The following is a 19,734-nucleotide window of genomic DNA, read 5'->3' as shown; positions in this document are numbered from 1 at the left end:
TACCTGGGATGCTCGCCGCCGAGGTTCAAGCGAGCTCGCAGACGCGCTCAACGACGGCAGCAGCTTCGGCGTCGATGATCACAAATTTTATGTTGTTTATGGTGTATGTTGGACACACACACACATCGATTGCAAAACATGCCAACCATCCGTGGTCTGCAGTTGGATCGCTAGGCTGGCAATAAGGGTTTTTGGGGTTGAACACCTAGAACGCAACGGGGATTGTTTGGTGGGAGGGTTTGTTTGGAGTTTAGATCCGCGTGTGTGATTGTGGCTTTTCAGCACACACACGTAAACACATGTGGGTTAATTGAATTGTTTCGCTTAAGATTGTAATTCCAGCCTTGGCTCATTAGCATTTTTTGAGCCCATTGGCCACCAAACCCATGCCGCGATGGCACGGGGGTCATAAATTCTCAATTGAGATCTTACACGGAAATATTGTCGATATAAAACGTGTAAGTACACTCCAAACTGCAGAATTTTGATTGTAAGTCAGTTTTACTGAAAAGTTCCTATCTTTGTTGAAGAATTTTTTTTTAATTCTATGTCAGGCTTAGACGTCGTCAGCATTCGCTGTTGATTATTCCGTGTAATGCTTCGAAAGTTGGCCGTTGGATTTCCATCGCAGTTGGCGCATATCAAATTCGCTTAGCATGGACGACGTTCTTTTCAAAGTTTTTTTTTTCATTTTTTTTATTATTTTGAAATTGAAAAAAAATCTGGTGAAGAGGATAAATTGGAATATAATCAAATAAACCAAACATTCTTCATTTTGCATTGAACGAATACAAATTTTCCATCACCATTCACCATCACTTCGCCCTAGGCATTCGTAATCCAAGTAAAATCAATTGGTATCATGTAGGTACCAGCTTCAACCAGATCGAGATCGATTCCGCCACGCTTCGGACTCAAAAGATACCTGATTCTACACACGACGGTGCTTGCAGTGCATCCTCCCTCGAAAATTCCACCGCTGCTACCGCCCGGGGGTCACATCCAGCTGGTTCGATCTTTCGCAAACAACTCCCCTCCGTGGTGCGGTCTTTTGGGGAAGGATTATTGAATTTTAATGCAGAAAATCGAAAGGAAATAATAAACATCTTCATACGGGTCGTATGTGGCCGGGAGTAACAATGTAAAAGGGCATTTGCAATATTTATGTTGTGACAATTATTAGAAATTTAGTCGAATTCGTAGATATTGAAGTCAGAATTGAAATTAATTTGAAAAAATTCGTCCTTATGAAAAGTGAATCCACATTCCCCACACGTGCGAGGGTGGGTCCAAACAGTGAAATCTTTCCGGATCAATCGATTGCCGGAGGACGGATTTAGTCACCGAGGTTGGTCTCCACTCTTTATCTTCTGCTCAGAAGAGGCGGCAAAACCTGACCAAACGATGAGTATCGAGCCAGCAGTGGAGGGATCAGTACAGTGAAATCCCGTTTGTTTGATATTTTGCAGTTCATTTGTTTTTTTTAAGAAATCAATCTTATTAGCCTTTTTAGTCAGTTTAAAAATTAAACCTTTTTAAGAAGGTTTTACGCTTTGCGTTTCTTAGTTTGATCAAATCGTTTTTTTATGTTAGATTTTTTTTTAAATATCTTTTTTTAACTAATAACAAAATAAATATCAAGACATTTGGTTGTATCATTGCCGAGATATAGCTATTTCAAGTTAGCAGTTTCAAAAAACGAGTGCCACGATATCTCAACACTGCTTTGACCAAATCGGCTCAAATTTTTGGTGCAGACTTGTTAAACTGGTTCCGTGTGCATGGCGAAGGCCGATTTTCAAAAAAAGATATAAATATTTTTATGTTCTGAATTTCAAAAATTTTCAGCCAATTTGGTTTATCCAATCTTGAGGTATCGTGGCACCCGTAAATCAACTCGATGTTTCGAGAAAAACGTTCAGAAAGTTTGACAGTTCGCTTTGCGCATTGCAAAATATCAAATTTAAATCACCTATTACTAACTTTAATCTTGAAATATCTATATGAAACTTTGAGGAGTGAAGGAAAATAATGTTTTGAGTGGATTGATAAATTTTCCGTAATATGAAATTTCGGTATTTTCTAAATGCATGTAACCCCTTAATCTTTTTTGTTTGGTGATTAGGGTGGGTGGTCTTAGCTGAAATGCAGTGTTTAGAGTGTTGATTTAGTTTTTCAACGGTTTTCGCAAAAATCACAATTTTATAATGGATAAAAATTATCCGTTACGCAGATAAATATTTAATATTCATGCACATAATTCTGAGATGAGATTGTTTATAAAAGACCGTTCTTAATCCATCTAAAAAGTACCGTAAACCGAGGTGACTTTGATTGAATTTCAATTTATTTTTGGAATATTTGCCAAATGGTAAGGTTTTTCTTAAGACTATTATTTTTAAAAACATGTACTGGTGTAGCCCACATGAGATCCATACACCATTTTTGAAAAAAAAAAGTTATTTCAATAGTGTTTAAAAAAATAGTTACGTTAAAAATTCTTAGTTTGAATTCCGTTTTTCTTGTTCAAATCAGATTTTAGGTGTTCAAACTTTATTTTTACGTCAAATGTACCATTACTAAGGTTGCTAATATAGTTTTCAAGGAAAAAATCAATGTTTAAACTAAGTTAACTAAGTTTATAAGCTTTTTATTAAAAAAACATATAAATTTTAGGAAAAATGGTTCAAAAGTTTGAAATTTGCCTGAAATTTTTTGAAACTAGTTTTGGTTATGAAATTATCGATTAATATTGCATTTCAAACTGAATTAGAAGCAAACATCAAAAGTTTTCACATTTCATATGAAATTTGTTCAACTGAAAATGCTTATAAAACAAGGGATTTTTTCGATTACTGTTTCAAAAACTCATAATATTTATTATTTACAAACTTATTTTACCTTCTCTTAGCAGAAAATTGTTCAAAGAATCCAAAAATGCAATCCGTTTTCCGATTCAAAATCATGTTCGTTGAGAAAAACATGACTCTTTGAGAAGATTTAAATATTGCTATTCATCAACACTTTCTTAATTATAGTTAACTGACTTTTCAAACATTTCAAAATTTTATGAAAAGTTCTTCTTGAGGTACTTTGAACACTTCTCTACTACTTTCAGTATGATTTACTACCATTCCGTACGTATTTAATTTGTATTCATCATATTGCGGAAAAATCTCAAACCTATCAAAGTCTCCCCGGCTATCAAAGTCACCCCGTTTTACGGTATCATAAAATGTCTAAGTTATGAACATAGTTAAGCTACCGTAAAAAACGTTACTTAATCCACCCTTAGGTGGTTGGTACCTTCCTCTCATTCAAAGGGTAATGCTATCCAAAATAGACACGCTCGTGGGAAGGTCTTTAAATTACCTATCCAAAGATAGGTCGCATGATATATTTGGAATACGTTTTCATCTAAATATCTGAGAACTAGCCTCCAAAAAGAGTATAAATAACTCTTAAGTGCTTATAACTTTTGATAGGGTTGTCAGATCTTCAATGTTTTGGACGCGTTAGAAAGGTCTTTTGATTACCTGTTCAACGACGGGTTGCATGATAGATCCGGACAACGTTTTCATCGTGATATCTGAGATCCGGCTTCCAAAAAGTGCATAAATTACACTTAATTGCTAATAACTTTTGATAGGGTTGTCAGATCTTCAATGTATTGGTCGCGTTGGAAAGGTCTTTTAAATACCTTTCTAAAAATGTATAACATGCTGGGGTTTCTTACAAAAACCACCCTTTTACAATCTTCCGGACTTTAGTCAAAATCGTTTTTAGCATAACTTTTGAAGTACTTTACTAAACTTCATAATTTTCAATAGGGACTTATGGGACCCCAAGACGAATCGAATGAGACCAAAACGGTCCAAATCGGTTAAGCCAGTGCTGAGATAATCGAGTGCATATTTTTTGGTGCACAGACCCACATCCCTACACACACACACACACACACACACACACACACACACACACACACACACACACACACACACACACACACACACACACACACACACACACAGACATTTGCTCAGAATTCGATTCTGAGTCCATAGGTATACATGAAGGTGGGTCTAGGAGGTCTAATAGAGAAGTTCAGTTTGAGTGATTTTATAGCCTTTCCTCAGTAAGGCGAGGAAGGCAAAAAATCAAAATGTCTTAGAATTCCCGTTTTTTTTTTGTTTATAAACACTTATGTTTAATTCCTATCTGTGCCGCCAAAAAAGTTGTATTTTATTGTAATTTTAATGTTTTTGTATGTCACATGAATTTTGATGATATAAGATCTGATATTTTTGTTTGTTATTGTCAGTCCAATTTTCCCGGGTTTTGAATTTTCCGAGAAACGGAAATGAAACAGAAATAAAATCAATGTTTTTGTTATTATATTTTTTATGTTTTTTAAGCTTAAAACCAAAGAATTACACAATACCATTGAATTGTGATGATCTACACTTCAATCACAGCAGTATTTAGAAAGCTTAAAATTAAATAAAAATGGTTTTTGTTCTTTGGTGTGTCTTGGATTTGAAATGAACCACAATTTGTAATCCAATGTAATTTTTATTAAATAAGTCGCTTGCATTCATATTTTTTTCCTTTTTTTATTTGTTGTATACCTGTCAATGTAAATTTCAAAAAAGTGTACAATTTCAAGTTTGATTTAAAACATTCTTTACAGATTATTGTTAAGTCACTAAAACCAACTGGGGAAAATTGGAACTACAGTTTGAATAGGTACAGGAGATTTTGGGCAATGAATTAGAAAATCCGAGTACTAATTTTGTTGTTCGGTTCCTGTTTTAACAGAAATCAATCAAAGATCAAAACATTATGCGTGAAAATTGACATGAACAACTGCATTAATTCGTTATATTTTTCCTGATTTGCCCAATATGGTGATGATTTTTTGTAAAATTATTAAATATGATATTTTTTTAAATCTATGATTCGAAATATACGTAATTATAATACCCAGTCTACACAGAAAAAAATATTTAAATTTACACAGCACGTAATTACTGTTTCTTATGTAAACTCACTCAATGTAATGTTGAAATATGATGTAAAGAGTAAAAAGTCATGGAAAATACTCCAATGTAAATCTAAATCTAATGTAAATCATGAATCTAATGGAAACGTTGAGCATGGAAACTCAAATCTGATGAATTTCTACCCGTGTTCGGCTTCTTGTAAATTCCTAATTAATTTAAATCATATATTCAATGTATTTCTGCCAAACGTTGACTTCAAAACTACCCGAACTAAAAATATTTATATTTGGTTCTCTTACTGCAATCCAAGTCGAGCTTCTCATTCCCATTGGCCAATCAGAATTAGTTGATTTGAACTAATGTAAATTTCAAACCTAATGTAAATTCCAAAACTAATGTAAATTTCCAATGAATATAATGTAAATTTCCAATGAACTTAATGTAAATATACATCATTTATCATGATACCTTTTGGTACATGATAAATAATGTAAATTTACAGAAATAGTTTTTTCTGTGTATTTCAAAATATATTATTATTATTATTATAGTGTCATCTGAAAAAGGATTAGTTAGATTTTGTCTGTAAGATTACAAGTTTTAAATCAAAATATATAAAATTTAAAAGAATATTCTTAAAGCAGATTTTTTCCTAATAAGTCAAATTAAAGCTGATATACCTATGCAAAATACAACTGTCCATTAACTGTCCATCTATTTCCACAACCAAATCTAAATTTCGAAACCACAATTTGATTTTTTTTAAATTTAGGAAATTCCCGGGATAAAATATTAAAAATTCCCGGGATACGGGAATTCCTGGTTTTGGAAAAATGCCGGGAATTTCCGGGATGGACGCACTAATTGCCAGTTGAATTTAGGAAGGTTGATAATTTGGTTGGTTGAACCAAAACCTAAAAAAACTCTGTTTTGAGTAATTTTACCTTAAAAAATGTGTTTTTTGACGCAAAATCTGACAGCATTCTCTGATGAATGTAATCATCATTTTTTCTGTGTAAGATGATATTCTATTTAAGATTTTTTTTTAAACTTGCATAGACACAAACCTGTTTAAAATTAGATTTGTTTTTTTAAGATTTAAATAATTTTCTGAGAAAACATTTTCCCAGCTCTGTTCCGTCGACAAAATCATTATTATCTTCAAAAATTCCAGCAATCTGGGTTGGGCAAGGCCAAGATTCCCGTGCGATAAGAAGACAATATCGATCCGAACCGTGTGTTTACTTTTAGGGTGGGGACTTGTTTCCATTTTTTTTTCTTTGACAACAACACTAAGAATCGTACCCCTTTTTTTCTTCTTCTTTTTCCAGTGGGGAGTTCCACCTCGGGTACAGCCGGAGCGAGTTGCAGGGCATCTCCTGGTACCAGCTGCTGCACTGGGAATCGACGCGGGAAGCGCAGAGCAAACATCGACTGAGTGAGTATCTGTCAGAGTTTTTTTTTGTGTGTGTGTTATTGATCAATTTGACGAGTGATCATTACTGTCACGGAACGCAACGGTTGGACAGATATGAGCGATAAAAAGTTATCGAATCCTGCGGGAATTGTTTTGGTTTTCTTTGAGCATAAAATTTGCTAAAATTTAATTGAAAAATGAAAAATAGTACTACACTTTCACTTTTTTACTGTCAGTCAGTGATTGTGCTGTAACAAATGGGGTTATTCGATAATTTGACAAGAATTTTCTCTTTTCTCCAAAAAATGTCCTCTTCCAGTCACCCAATCCGAGCAGGACCGGTCGTGCATCCTGCTGGTCCGGATGCAGCGTCGCCAGAACGACTTCATCTGGGTGCACGTGGTGCTGCAAGTGCGCGACGGCCAGGACTCGAACCAACAGTCGGTGATCGTGTGCACGAATCAGGTCTTGAGGTAAGTTTCAAATCTCGCCCTAAACATCGATCTCTGATGGGGAGATCACAATCGCTACCAGGCCCCTCTCGATCGAGATGGATGTAATTTTTAGCCCCAGTCAGAGCGGGTTCGCGTGTTTATTGGACACACTTTGACAGTTATTGACTTGCGGTCCGAAAAGGCGATAGTGAGACAGGCGGACAGATTTGTGGGGAAAAGTGCATTAAAAAGTCGCGATCGATATCGGACCGGCCGCCATCGAGCTGATTTGAGCTGTGAGGTCCTCATAAAGAGATCGGTATCGGCAATGGCAGGGACAAGATCTGGGGAGATTTTGATCATTTGGAGAGCTGAAAGGATTTGTCTAAGTTGTTTGATTGTGACATTTTAAATATTTTAGATTTGGATTTGTTACTAAGTGCCAAACCAAGTGCAACAAATATTTATATCACGATTTTTATTTTTATAAAATCAATTGAAACTTTTACAATCAATTCCATGATAAACTTTAAAATAGTATGCCTTTCGCTCGATAAAGCGAAACTAATATTTTCAATTTTGAGCAATTTCTGTTCTTGAAAATTCAGTTGAACCAAATAACAGAAAATGTTCAAAATCTCAATTCAACATGCATGGGGGTCGTGCATAAACCACGTAGCCTTCAAATAACCGAATTTTAATGTATAAGGGTAAATCTCTACCAACTCACACGAAATCGGGAAAAGTTACCCCGACCCCTCCTTGATTTGCGTGAAACTTTGTCCTAAGGGGTAACTTTTTTCCCTGATCACGGATACGTGATCCGTTTTTTTGATAGGTCGTGTCGGAGGAGCGGTATGGCCTCTTTAATTTTTGAACATGCAAAAAAGAGTTTTTTTTTTTCAATAATTTGCACATGAGATAGAAATTTGGTGTCCAAGAAACTTTGATGTAAAATTGGACGCCCGATTTGATGGCGTACTCGAAATTCCGAAAAAACGTTTTTTTCATCGAAAAAAACACTAAAATAGTAGTTTATGCAACAAGTTGCAAAAAGAGAATTTTTTCAGCACAAGTCGTACATTTATCCAACGAGGTTCACCGAGTTGGATAAATACGAAGAGTGCTGAAAAAATCAAGTTTTGCAACGAGTTCCATATAACATTTTTTGCAATTCCAAAAAACACACACTGAGTGAAATTTTATGTCAAATTTTCATGTATTTTGTCAATAAATCGTTTAAATCAAAAAAATGCTGAAAAGTGTTACTTTTCGAAACAAGTGCTGAAAAGTTCAACTTATCAGCACCCATTTGAGTGCTGAAAAGTAGAACTTTTCAGCATTTATTTTGAAAAGTGTTGCTATTCGATTCTGTTATTTTTGGTACAGAAAAGTAGGCTATTTTGTCATTCAAGAATGACAGGAATAGTAAGTAGTTTCACGACGGAATTGCAAAAAGTATTTTTGCAGTTACGTCGTGAAGCTGTCAACTTGTACTGTTTTTCTGGAGAAACGAAACGGCCTACTTTTCCCTACCAAAAATAACTGAATGGAAAATTAATACCTTTCAATAGCAGTGCTAAAAAGTTCCATTTTTCAACACTGAAATGGGTGCTGAAAAGTTGAACTTTTCAATACTAGTATCGAATAGTAACATTTTTCAATATTTTTTAGTTTTGAACGGTGAATTGACTAAACACTTGAATATTTGGCATAAAATTCCATTCAAGCAATGTTTTTCGGGATTGCAAAAAATGATGTAAGCAACTCGTAACAAAACTTGATTTTTTCAGCACTCATCGTATTAATCCGACTCGGTAAATCTCGTTAGATAAATGTGCAACTCGTGCTGCAAAAATCTTTATTTTGCAACTTGTTGCATAAACTACTATATTATAGTTAAAAAAAAAAAAATTGGAACATGTCATTTTAAGGGAAATTTAATGTTCTTTTCGAATCTACGGGTTAAGAGAAGGGTAATTTTTCATTCAGAACAAAAATTTTAACTTTAAAATGTCGTGTTTTTGAAGCTTTGCAGGGCTATTTTCTTAGGGTGTAACAATGTTCTACAATGTTTTAGAGGAGACAATTACAAAAAAATGATACATAAACATAAGGAATTTGCTAGTAAACATCACAAGTTATCGCGATTTTACGAAAAAAAAGTTTTGAAAAAGTTTCTTTTTGCGTTTCGTCGTCCGTGTCTGTCGCGGGTGACCAAGAACGGCCATTGAAATATTCAAAAATCAGTATCTTTAGAATGTAGGTTGTGTAGGTTGTAGGTTGTGCTTCATACTTCTCAGAAAAACAAGACTAAAAACTCATCTTTTTTAATTTATTTTTTGACACGAAATAGTTTTGAAATTTTTCGTTTTTTTATATGACTATTATAAATAATCTTAAAAAATATTCAGTCAGTCTTTTGAAAATTGTTCACCACTAAAAGCTAATAAAGTCTGAGATGAAGAAACGCATATCCAAAGTATCTCATTTTTTTTACGGGTTAAATCTCATTTAATATTCAAGGGCGGTGCGCTAGATTCTATTACGTCCAATCAAACTCATACAGTCATCCCACATATTCGGAACACTTTTGTGATAATTTGTCAATAGCATGCCAAATGCATCTTTTCTGTCGACCCTACTATTTTTAAGATCTCTATTTGGACACTCTCTTGAAGGGTCAATTTTTTTCTTCAAAAACTTGATATAAGAGTTAAAATTGCAGTTGTTCGATGACGGAATCGAAAGATCGCAAGAAAAGCTTTCAAATGAAGGCGTAGGCGAATCATTAAGTTCGATTATCGATTTTCTATGATTTTTTGAACATTGGACGATCTGTAAACTGTTCCGAATAAGAGGGATGACTGTATTTGAGATTTGGCCTCAGTTCGCCCACCAAGTTTGGAAAATATTTGCATTAACCTTATCCTAGAGTTATATTGTAGGAGTTATCAGCAAAAAATAAAAAGCTATTATCTGAAAAGAAGAATATTTATAATTATTAAGAAAAATAATCAAAGTGGGTAATTCTCTGCCAACTCACACAGCAGTTGCCCCGACCCCTCTTCGATTTGCGTGAAACTTTGTCCTAAGGGGTAACTTTTGTCCCTGATCACGAATCCGAGGTCTGTTTTTTGATATCTCGTGACGGAGGGGCGGTACGACCCCTTCTATTTTTGACCATGCGAAAAAGAGGTGTTTTTCAATAATTTGCAGCCTGAAACGGTGATGAGATAGAAATTTGGTGTCAAAGGGACTTTTATGTAAAATTAGACGCCCGATATGATGGCGTACTCAGAATTTCGAAAAATCGTATTTTTCATCGAAAAAAGCACTAAAAAAGTTTTATAAATTCTCCCATTTTCCGTTACTCTACTTTTCGAATCTACATTGACCCAGAATACAGGCATAACTCGTAATGTTATAAACATTACAACCTCTTATGTCTATATATTACAATTTTTGTAATTGTCTGCTCTACAACTTTGTAGAACATTGTTACACTCTAAAAAATAACCCTGCAAATTTAGAAAAAAAACATGAAAATTTAAAATGAAAAAACAATGTTCTAAATGAAAAAATGACCCTTCTGGGTCAATGTAGATTCGAAAAGTACATTCAATTTCCCTTAAAATGACATGTTCCAAATTTTTTTGCAGTCGAATAATGGAAAATGGGAGAATTTTTAAAACTTTTTTAGTGTTTTTTTCGATGAAAAATACGTTTTTCCGGAATTCTGAGTACGCCATCAAATCGGACGTCAAATTTTACATAAAAGTCTCTTTGAATCCAAATTTCTATCTCATCACCGTTTCAGGCTGCAAATTATTGTAAAACACTTCTTTTTTCGCATGTTCAAAAATGGTAGGGGTCGTACCACCCCTCCGTCACGAGATATCAAAAAATGGACCTCGGATTCACGCAAATCGAAGAGGGGTCGGGGCAACTTTTTCCGATTTCGTGTGAGTTGGTAGAGAATACTCAAGTTTATTTCAATTAGCAAAAAGAAAGCTGAAAAAAATTATCAACAGTTGAAAAAGGAAATTCTCTTCTTGAATCATTCATGTTGATCCACAACCACTTCAAAATTAGTCCAGGAATTTGAATTGTGCTTAATTGGTTTCACCGGTCGCCCAAATTGACCTGCCTCATCGCGCAATCGCAATTTCCCGCAATAACAATTTCCATTGACTCGTCTGAGTTTGTCTTGCGACTTGGTCCTTCTTGCATTCTGCATTCTCCGTAACGCAACGCATCTTCAACGCAAACAAACAATCACTATGCTCTTTGCCCGGTTTGTTCCCCCGTTGTGTCTCGTCGATTTAGACCGTCGTCGCCAGTTGGACCATGTCCATCTCGGGGCCAAAAAGGCATATTGTACCCCTCAGACACAATATCCATTGCCCTTAATTCACTCAGGTTGAAGCGTTGTTTTTTTTCCAATGTTCAAGACTTCAACAGAGAGAGAATTAAAGTTAATCCCTTTTCCATAAAGTCACACACACACGACGAGCCATCGTAACGGGCGATGTACTGAAAAATTCCAACTAAATTACCCCCAGAACAATTAAACTTTATTTTATTCCACACGCTCCAACCTTAATGTTTAGCTCACTTTAGAGGGGGGGGGGACCTCCTCCCTAAAAGAGGGGAGGAGATCGCGCTTCAACTCTCCGGGCTTGGCGTGAACTTTGCATGAATGAAAATAAGGCACACACACAAGAAGGCTAACCCATTCGCGTGCCCCCGTCTGCGAGGAGACTTCAACGCATGGTGGTGGCGTCGCCAGCGACGAACCGCGCATTTATTCAAACATGTGCGTTTGTTCAACAAGTCTTTTGTTTTCCGCTGTAATTCAATTAAACTTGCTTCTCTCTTCCCCGCTTCGACAACTCCTTGCCGGTGGAAATGCGGTGTTTGCGTATCAATTCTTTGGCGTTGTACTTTGCCACATTAGAGATTATTGGCCAATTAATTACGAAAGCAACTCCCGGACCGACCAGAGTGCTCGGTTGTTAGTAGCACGGTGGTCAAACGAGCGTGTGAATTATTTGTCCTAGCCACGAGAGCCACCGACAATTCCGGCAGCAATGGTTTGCTGCTGTGGTGGAGTTTGCTTCGCTCTTAGGCAGGGGTGTTCAATGCTTTTTGCGAGTCAAAAGTCGGAATTGAGAATTTTGATCTCACACCATTTAATGTAGGCTTTTCCTTAAAAATACAACGAATGAACGCTAATTGTAATTTATATTGAATTTACGCTTTTGCAATCTCATCAAAAGTTAATAGAGAAGTGCGTTTGAATGATGATTAAAATTAACTTTTATGTCGGTTAAAAAAACATTCGTCTGACTAATTGTACCGTCTTGGATTTCATGTTTTTTTCAACTTGAGCCATTGCAAATATTATAAAAAAGTCTGTGTAGTCTCCTCAAAAATTCCCCTGAAAGATCAGAGGACCTTTTTTTCAAATACTTCAAATTTTGAATGGAATTATAAGTGCAAACAGTTTTCAACCTCATTTTCAATACATTTTCCTTTTCTAAAAATCATTTTTGGCTTGTTTGGTTCGTTTCATTTTTTTTTTGAATATTTTTTTTAAATTTTGACAAGCAAAACAAATATATCATCACTTGTGTGCTATCTTGTGACACGTCCTATCTTTTTTCAGCAGACTTGTCACAATATAGCACATAAGAAACGATATGTCAAATAGTGCGATATTTTTTTATCAATCATTGCAAGACTGCTATGGCCTGAAAAACTTATAAAACCGACTCTAAACGATGTAAACCAGGGGTGCCCAACCTTTTGACCCTGCGGGCCAGATCTGATTTCTCTGAAGCAGTGGCGGGCCGGAACTAATAATGGAAGAAGTTCAAAAAAGTTTAAAACAAAAAAATCATAACATTTATTTTATTAGGTTGTTTCAAGTAAACAATTAAATAAACTTGTGTTACAAATAAGTTTATACATTTTTAATTTACTTTCAAAGATGTTTGTTTTGGTAAAAAATGGAATTGTAATTGTTTTTGTCAGATATCAGATATCATTAACTAAAAAAAATTCAAATTGCGCCGTTGCAAGTTTTTTTTCAGTTTGAAAAATCAACGAGACAAGCTAAAATTGAAACGAAATTTGGATTCAAATCTTCTTTAAAAAAAAAAACAATTTTTGCGTTTTTGTACAACTTTATTCAAATAATTTACCAAGCATTCCAAAATGATTTTAAAGATACGAAATTTAAAAAAGTGTAGAAAAATATATATCTGATAGTTTTTAATTCGTCATTCTTCAAATTTCATAGAATTAGTGAAGTTCATGAAAAAAAAAGCTATCTGATTTCTTGACTCATTTTGAAACATATTGTAATATTTCTAAAATGTTTGCAGCGATCTTTATTTTTGATCTAAGCTTTTTTCCAGCAAAACTTTTTCATTGAAAAGTTGTTCTGAAAAATATTCATTATTGTTGCTAACTCATTTATGAAAAAACTATTTTCATCAAAATCCTCAAAAATGTAACAATTCAATTAGAAGTTTTTTAGAAGAAAATTTTTAAAAATCTAAATATAGTGTCTTTTTGCAATTTTTTTGCACTTTTTCAAGTTTAATAAATATCAATATAGAAATGATAATAAATAAAGAATTTTTAAATGTGAAATAAAATCATTTAAAAAAATACAAAGGCAACTGACTTTTGATCTTAAGATTAATTTTAATTTTTTACACTCAATTTATAAATTGAGTTTTTTATGAACAGCCTTTAGGGCCGGTCATAGAACTATTTTGAAAAGGCCGGACAAAATGGCTTCACAGGCCGGATCCGGCCCACGGGCCGGACGTTGGGCAGGCCTGATGTAAACCATCTTGCAAAACGTTGTTTTTTTGTTGTAAATTTGATTGGAAAAAATGCCATTTAGAATGAATTAATAGTAGTTTATGCAACAAGTTGCAAAAAGAGGATTTTTTCAGCACGAGTCGTACATTTATCCAACGAGGTTCACCGAGTTGGATAAATACGAAGGGTGCTGAAAAAAATCAAGTTTTGCAACAAGTTCCATACAACATTTCTTGCAATTCCAAAAAACACACACTGAGTGAAATTTTATGTAAAATTTTCATGTATTTTGCCAATAAATCGTTTAAATCAAAAAAATGTTGAAAAGTGTTACTTTTCGAAACAAGTGCTGAAAAGTTCAACTTTTCAGCACCCATTTGAGTGCTGAAAAGTAGAACTTTTCAGCATTTATTTTGAAAAGTGTTGCTATTCGATTCTGTTATTTTTGGTACAGAAAAGTATGCTATTTCGTCGTTCAAGAATGACAGGACTGCCCATAATTGAAAATTCGGCTATTATGCCAAATCAAGTATTCCGAGAAAAACGCGTTTTAGTGTTTGTCACAAAATCTCCGTCAAGGCTATTTCCCATAAGAGTGGCATATTAGCCGTTTGGTTTTTCGCATCGGCAGCCAAGTGTGAACACTATTTCAGTAAAATTCAAGTTCCAGAAGATGCGTTGGAACATCCTCTACCACCTGGTGCTAATATCTCGTTTTTGCCAAAAGTGGATATTAGCCGTTTTTTCAATGGTGGGCAGAGGAAATGTAAGTAGTTTCACGACGGAATAGAGGAGAAAAGCAACTCGCGACAAAATTTTGAGGCTAGGAATTTTGACAGGTATGATTTTCATAAAGTATTCGCCTCCTTTTCTCTCCCACAGAAAACCTGGGAACGAGGTAGCTGTCAAACTAGGCCAAAATGTTAAAGTCACTCACAAAATGAACTTTGAGTGATTTGAGTTCATTTCTGACGTCACGGTTTTCTTGTCTATTCCAAAAAATATTTTTGTCGGATTAGGGGTAAAACAGATATTCGCCTACTTGATACAGCATTTGACGAATTTATCACAGGGTAAATAAGATCTATTTCTTTTTTCAAAAATGTTTTATTTAATTATTTATTGAACCAAATTTACAACTCCAAGACTTCTAGCTTACGTGAAATTGTCCGAGGATTCCTGATATGACAAAATTGAGGCCAAAAAGTGCCGCTAAGACGGTCTACAGGGCAAAAACTACCGTTGTAAAATGCTTGTTATAGAAAAATCGAAAAACTATGAGAAAAACTGCGATTGGCCAAAAAGTTAATACCGTAGGCTTATAGTCCATGAAATTACCTATCTTTTGACCTATAGGAGTAAGTGTGTTGGAGACTGTTGCAAAAATATATTAAGGTTTTAAAAAAATCCATTTTTAACAGTAATTTGCAAAAGCTATAAGCAAAAATCAAACCAATCCTGGATGTCTACGGCACATTTTGAAGTGCTTCAAAAGACCTTTCAAATTTATTTAAGAGATTTGGAATTGAAGAAGTTTTACGGAAATGCGAGCAATTTTAAGATTTTTAATGTTTTTTCGATCTCAAACTTCAAAGCCCGCTTTACCCCACTTTCCTTTGTCGTAGAGGTCTCATATTTGGCATGAGTTCATTTCATGTATAGACAAACAAACGCTGAAAGTTTCATCCAAATCGGAGCGACCTCTAGAACAAACCGAGCAATATTTACAAATACTGCCTCTTAAAACAATTAAAGCCGCTTTTTCAAATTTAAAAAATTGGGACCACAAAACTGAAACGTTTAGATTTTTTTTTGCAAATTTGTGACATAACTGTAATGGTGCATTTTGTGATACTTTTTGCTAACATTTTTTGAAAATTATTTGATAAATGGATTTTTGGCGATTTTTTAGTTCGAAGCCCGTCTAAAGGGTTGGGTTTTAGAAGATTGAAAATCCACAACTTTACTGTGGCATCATAATCCATTTAAAATTAAAAAAATAAGAGATTCTGATTTCAGTTTTTTTATTCGATTTATTTGGCACCCCTGCACCTAACGCGCAAAATAACAGCTATCCCAGACTGGGGAGTTTGGAAATGGCGGTCATTTGTTTGCACCTTCAGGGCGCGCTCCTATTGCGAAAGCGAAAAAAACCCGGGCCGCGTCGGTCACCTAGCAGGTGGACCGGACCCCCCTGCCGGGAATCAACCTGTTGTCCGATAAGTAGATAAATTTATCTATCAATGGGAAATGAATTAGCCAATTAAATTCCACCAAGGCGGTTGCTACTGCCGAGACACTGCTCAAAGTGACTACCAGTTGTACGACACAAGACTCAATGTCGAAAGGGTCCCAATCACGACCAACTCCAATCACGTGCTGGTAGCGCGACCTGACAGAAACATAATTTTCCCCCTCAAATCCGCGCAATGCGGGTAATTTTGTGCGCGCCAAAACTAACAAGCTGCTCTCTCGTCTCTCTCTCTCTCTCTTCGCAGCGATCGCGAAGCCTCGGTGATGCTGTCCAACTCGTGGCTGTATCACTACTACACGGTACAGTCCAAGATGCAGTTTGGGATTCCGTTCGAGGGCGCCACACGGATTCCGGCGAGCACTTCGTACTACCACGGCGAAGGGGGCGGCCATCACTCGCCGATTTCGGCGGCCGGCGTTGGCGTCGGTGCCGCGGGTCATCACGGGTACATTGCTCCGCCGCACCATGTTTCCTACGGGTATCACTCGCCGGTGGGGCAAGCAGGTGGTGGCGGTGGAGGTCACCACAACGGGACTTCCGGACACTTTCACCATGGGTTGACGGCTGGAGTTGGGGGGGAGCATTACAGGCCGTACGCGTACAAGCTCGATCCGGGTCAACCGGTGGACTACAGTGGGCAAATTCGGTGCGAGAGTACCGGCAGTAGCCAAAGCGTACAACCGGATCGGAACGGGACGCCACCGGTGAAGAAGCGTGCAATAAATCGTCTGGAACCGCTGTACATTCCCGAGAATGGGCAGGACTCGCCGGAGAGTTCAATAACCGAGTTGCACCCGCCGGGGCACGCATCCGTCAACCATCCGGAACACCCGGACGGTGGCGTTGGCGCCCACAGCGGCATCCCCATCCAACCCATCTCCGGCGGTTCCGTCCAGACCATGACGCTGTCTACCTCGCTGCACACGCGCAGCAATCGCCAACTCCTCAAAGGCCCTCCTTCCGCCACCATCACCGCCGCGGAACCCACGGACTTCATAGACCAGTGGAACCCCAGCCCGCCCTGGTCGGACACCACCGTCCAAAAGGTCCCCGACATCACCCACCAGGAGCTGAGTCCGTACATGACCACGACCCCACCTACCCCAACAAGCGCCCCTCCCCACTACCTAACCAGTGGCGTTCCCACCACCTTCTCCTTCGACTGGATGCCCGAACAGTTCGTGCCCATCATGAGCGACTGCAGCATCGCCGGCTCGTCCGCGTTCTCCGGCCCGCTTCCCTGCACCCAGGACGGCCTGCCCGTCCCGGCAATGTCCCTGCCCATGCCAGTCCCCATGCAGATTCCACCTCCACCGTGGCCCTCGGACCATCGCCTTCTCGCGCTGGACAGCAGCGGCGCCTCCTCGTCCTCGTCCGGTGACCGAAAACCTCCGGAAGAGCAGCATTTACACCCGCAGCAGCAGGGAAGTTCCGGCGAACTTCGCGAGTACAAACGATCTCATTGATTCCGAAAAAAAACACAGAAAAAGCCATTCCATGAAATCCAGTATCAGTATTGCGGTTCAGTAGAATATCCTTAGAATACAGCTTAGCGATTAAGGGACCTACACATTCCTTGCAGAAGAAGAGGCACGCGTGTAAATAAGAGTTTTCGTTTTATGTAATTAATTAACATTTCAATGTGCAATCGAACAGACTGCAATAACTTGTTTTTGTTTGGCATTTCTTGATTGAAAATTTCAAAAAGAGCGGAAAAGTGTCACGTGAAACGTGCATTTTGTTTTTTCCCCTCAAACTATGATTCCTTTGTAATATTTATTTACCAACAGTATTTTATTTATTTATTTTTGTCATTGTTCGTGAATTTGTGAATAAGGAAATTATTTTAAATAAAAATGTCATATTTTCTAAAACTCATTGTTTGCCCTTTCAAATAAAACAACCGAAATTGCCTTCGACGATTTTTTTTTATTCTATATTTTTTCCGATAATTTAAAGGGATTTGTTGAGATCAACGGGGAAAGGTAAGAATAAATCATAATTCAGGCACAAAATTCTCGTTTTCACTCGTGAAATCAATGTTATTATTGGCTATTGGTTCAACTTTGGATTCCATCCTTCCCATCTCAACACACTTCGCATAGACGCCCTTGTTTCTATCGCGTCACTTAGGTTATGAAGCTGATAATTGGGTGTTGGGTTGAAACATTATTCCTTATTTGTTATGGCTTTCATAGCCAAAATTAGAACAATGCTTTGCATTTAATAGAAAACCTCGTTGCAAAATCAATTAGATTAAGATTTTATGATTGATCAATTCCGAGAAATCTGAAAAAAAAAACACAAAACCGTATATTTACAACATCCTTCACCGGTGCAATATCAATCATCTCGATCTCGCTGGTAAATTGGCCAGTGCCAGTACTAAATTGCACCAAAGTAATGCGATCGCGGGACGATAAATTAACCCGGATAGCCAGCATTATGTGGCTCTGATGAATGGAAAACCCTGCCTGCGCGCGTAGATTCTTCTCCTCTCGTGATGCTAAAACAAACCACATTAGCGTTTAGCAGCAGCACACGGAGGGGAAAAATGATCGATTACGGACTGGCAATGTAACGAGTTAATTAAAACCCGTCAGGTAGACCCATCAGGGCGACCACCACAGGCAACAGGTTCAAGTTTTTGCTGTGTGGCTGTGGAGGAACCTGACGAGTTCACGGATATTTATTATGAAGCCATAAACGGTTTTGCTGGTTCTCGGGGATATCAATCGGGGCCGGTGGAACAACCGGCATACATAACTCACGTGGGAATTCTCCGGACTGGGAAGCGAGCGCGCGCCGTTTGGCCACAATGCGGCAAATCCCGGGGGATTTGCGGAGAGGCACACGCGCGCTTTCGGAACTTTGCAGGGGAGATTCAGGAGGGTTAAGACTTTTGTAAAATCTATAATAAAAAAATATATTCGCTGCTAAAAGTTAAAAGATCTTATTTAACAATGTTTGTGTTCTTTGAAATCCTTTCAGCATACATATATAAAAAGAAATTATTAGTATTGTATGCCGCATAAACAAAAATACTAGTGCGTCCATCCCGGGAATTCCCGGGACAAAAATCCCTGGAATTCCCAAATCCCGGGTTTTTTTATAATTTGTCCCGGGAATTCCCGAAATTGAAAAGAATCAAATTTTGGCCCGGAAATATATTTTTGTGTAGAAATACATTAATAGCTGAATACATAATAATCGATAAGAATTTAAAATAATTCAACATTTTATTCGGCTTATATCAGCATCAATTTGGCTTATTAGTGAAAATTGTTGAAATATTAGTTTACAGATTCACAAAATTCCTAGTGCTTTAAATATTTTTTTATTTATTTCTCTATATTTTTAAAAGACTGGTTATTAAATTTTTGAATATTAATAATTTTAAAAATAGGAAAAAAAATATTGAACTATTCAGACTTTAGTCCCGGTTTTCCCCAGTTGGCCAAAGAAGAATAAAAAAAAACAAAAAATATATATTTTTAATTTCTTTTAAGGGGTTACATACATGTAGAAAATGCAAAAAAAACTAATTACAAAAAAATTATTAAATCCACTTGAAAGATGATCACTCCTGAATGTTTCATGAAGATATTTCATTATTAAACTGAGTAAGAGACGATTTAAGCACAACATTTTGCCATGCGCAAAGCAAACTGTCAAAATTTGTGAACATTTTTTTCTCAAGATAGGATGGACCAAATTGGCTAAAATTGGGTAGCAGACTCACAAGACCTCCCGTGTGCATGACCATGCCCGATTTTTGAATTCTGC

General features: G+C 36.8%; 1 protein-coding gene across 1 annotated transcript in view; it reads left to right on the top strand.

Annotated features, from left to right (window-relative positions):
• The window catches only part of LOC6039141, a 97,027-nt gene extending 79,262 nt beyond the window's left edge, over window positions 1-17,765 (top strand). Inside the window, exons 8-10 of the mRNA XM_038264690.1 lie at window positions 6,335-6,441; window positions 6,740-6,893; window positions 16,193-17,765. Coding sequence (XP_038120618.1) covers window positions 6,335-6,441; window positions 6,740-6,893; window positions 16,193-17,414 — 1,483 coding nt within the window. The 3' untranslated portion in view covers window positions 17,415-17,765. The remainder of the gene's footprint in view (window positions 1-6,334; window positions 6,442-6,739; window positions 6,894-16,192) is intronic.
• Window positions 17,766-19,734: the final 1,969 nt, after the last annotated feature.

This window comes from Culex quinquefasciatus, chromosome 3, assembly GCF_015732765.1.
Source record: "Culex quinquefasciatus strain JHB chromosome 3, VPISU_Cqui_1.0_pri_paternal, whole genome shotgun sequence".
In the NCBI taxonomy this organism is placed as follows: Eukaryota; Metazoa; Arthropoda; class Insecta; order Diptera; family Culicidae; genus Culex; species Culex quinquefasciatus.
Note: the sequence above shows the minus strand (reverse complement) of the source record. Positions and strands in the feature narration are given on the sequence as shown.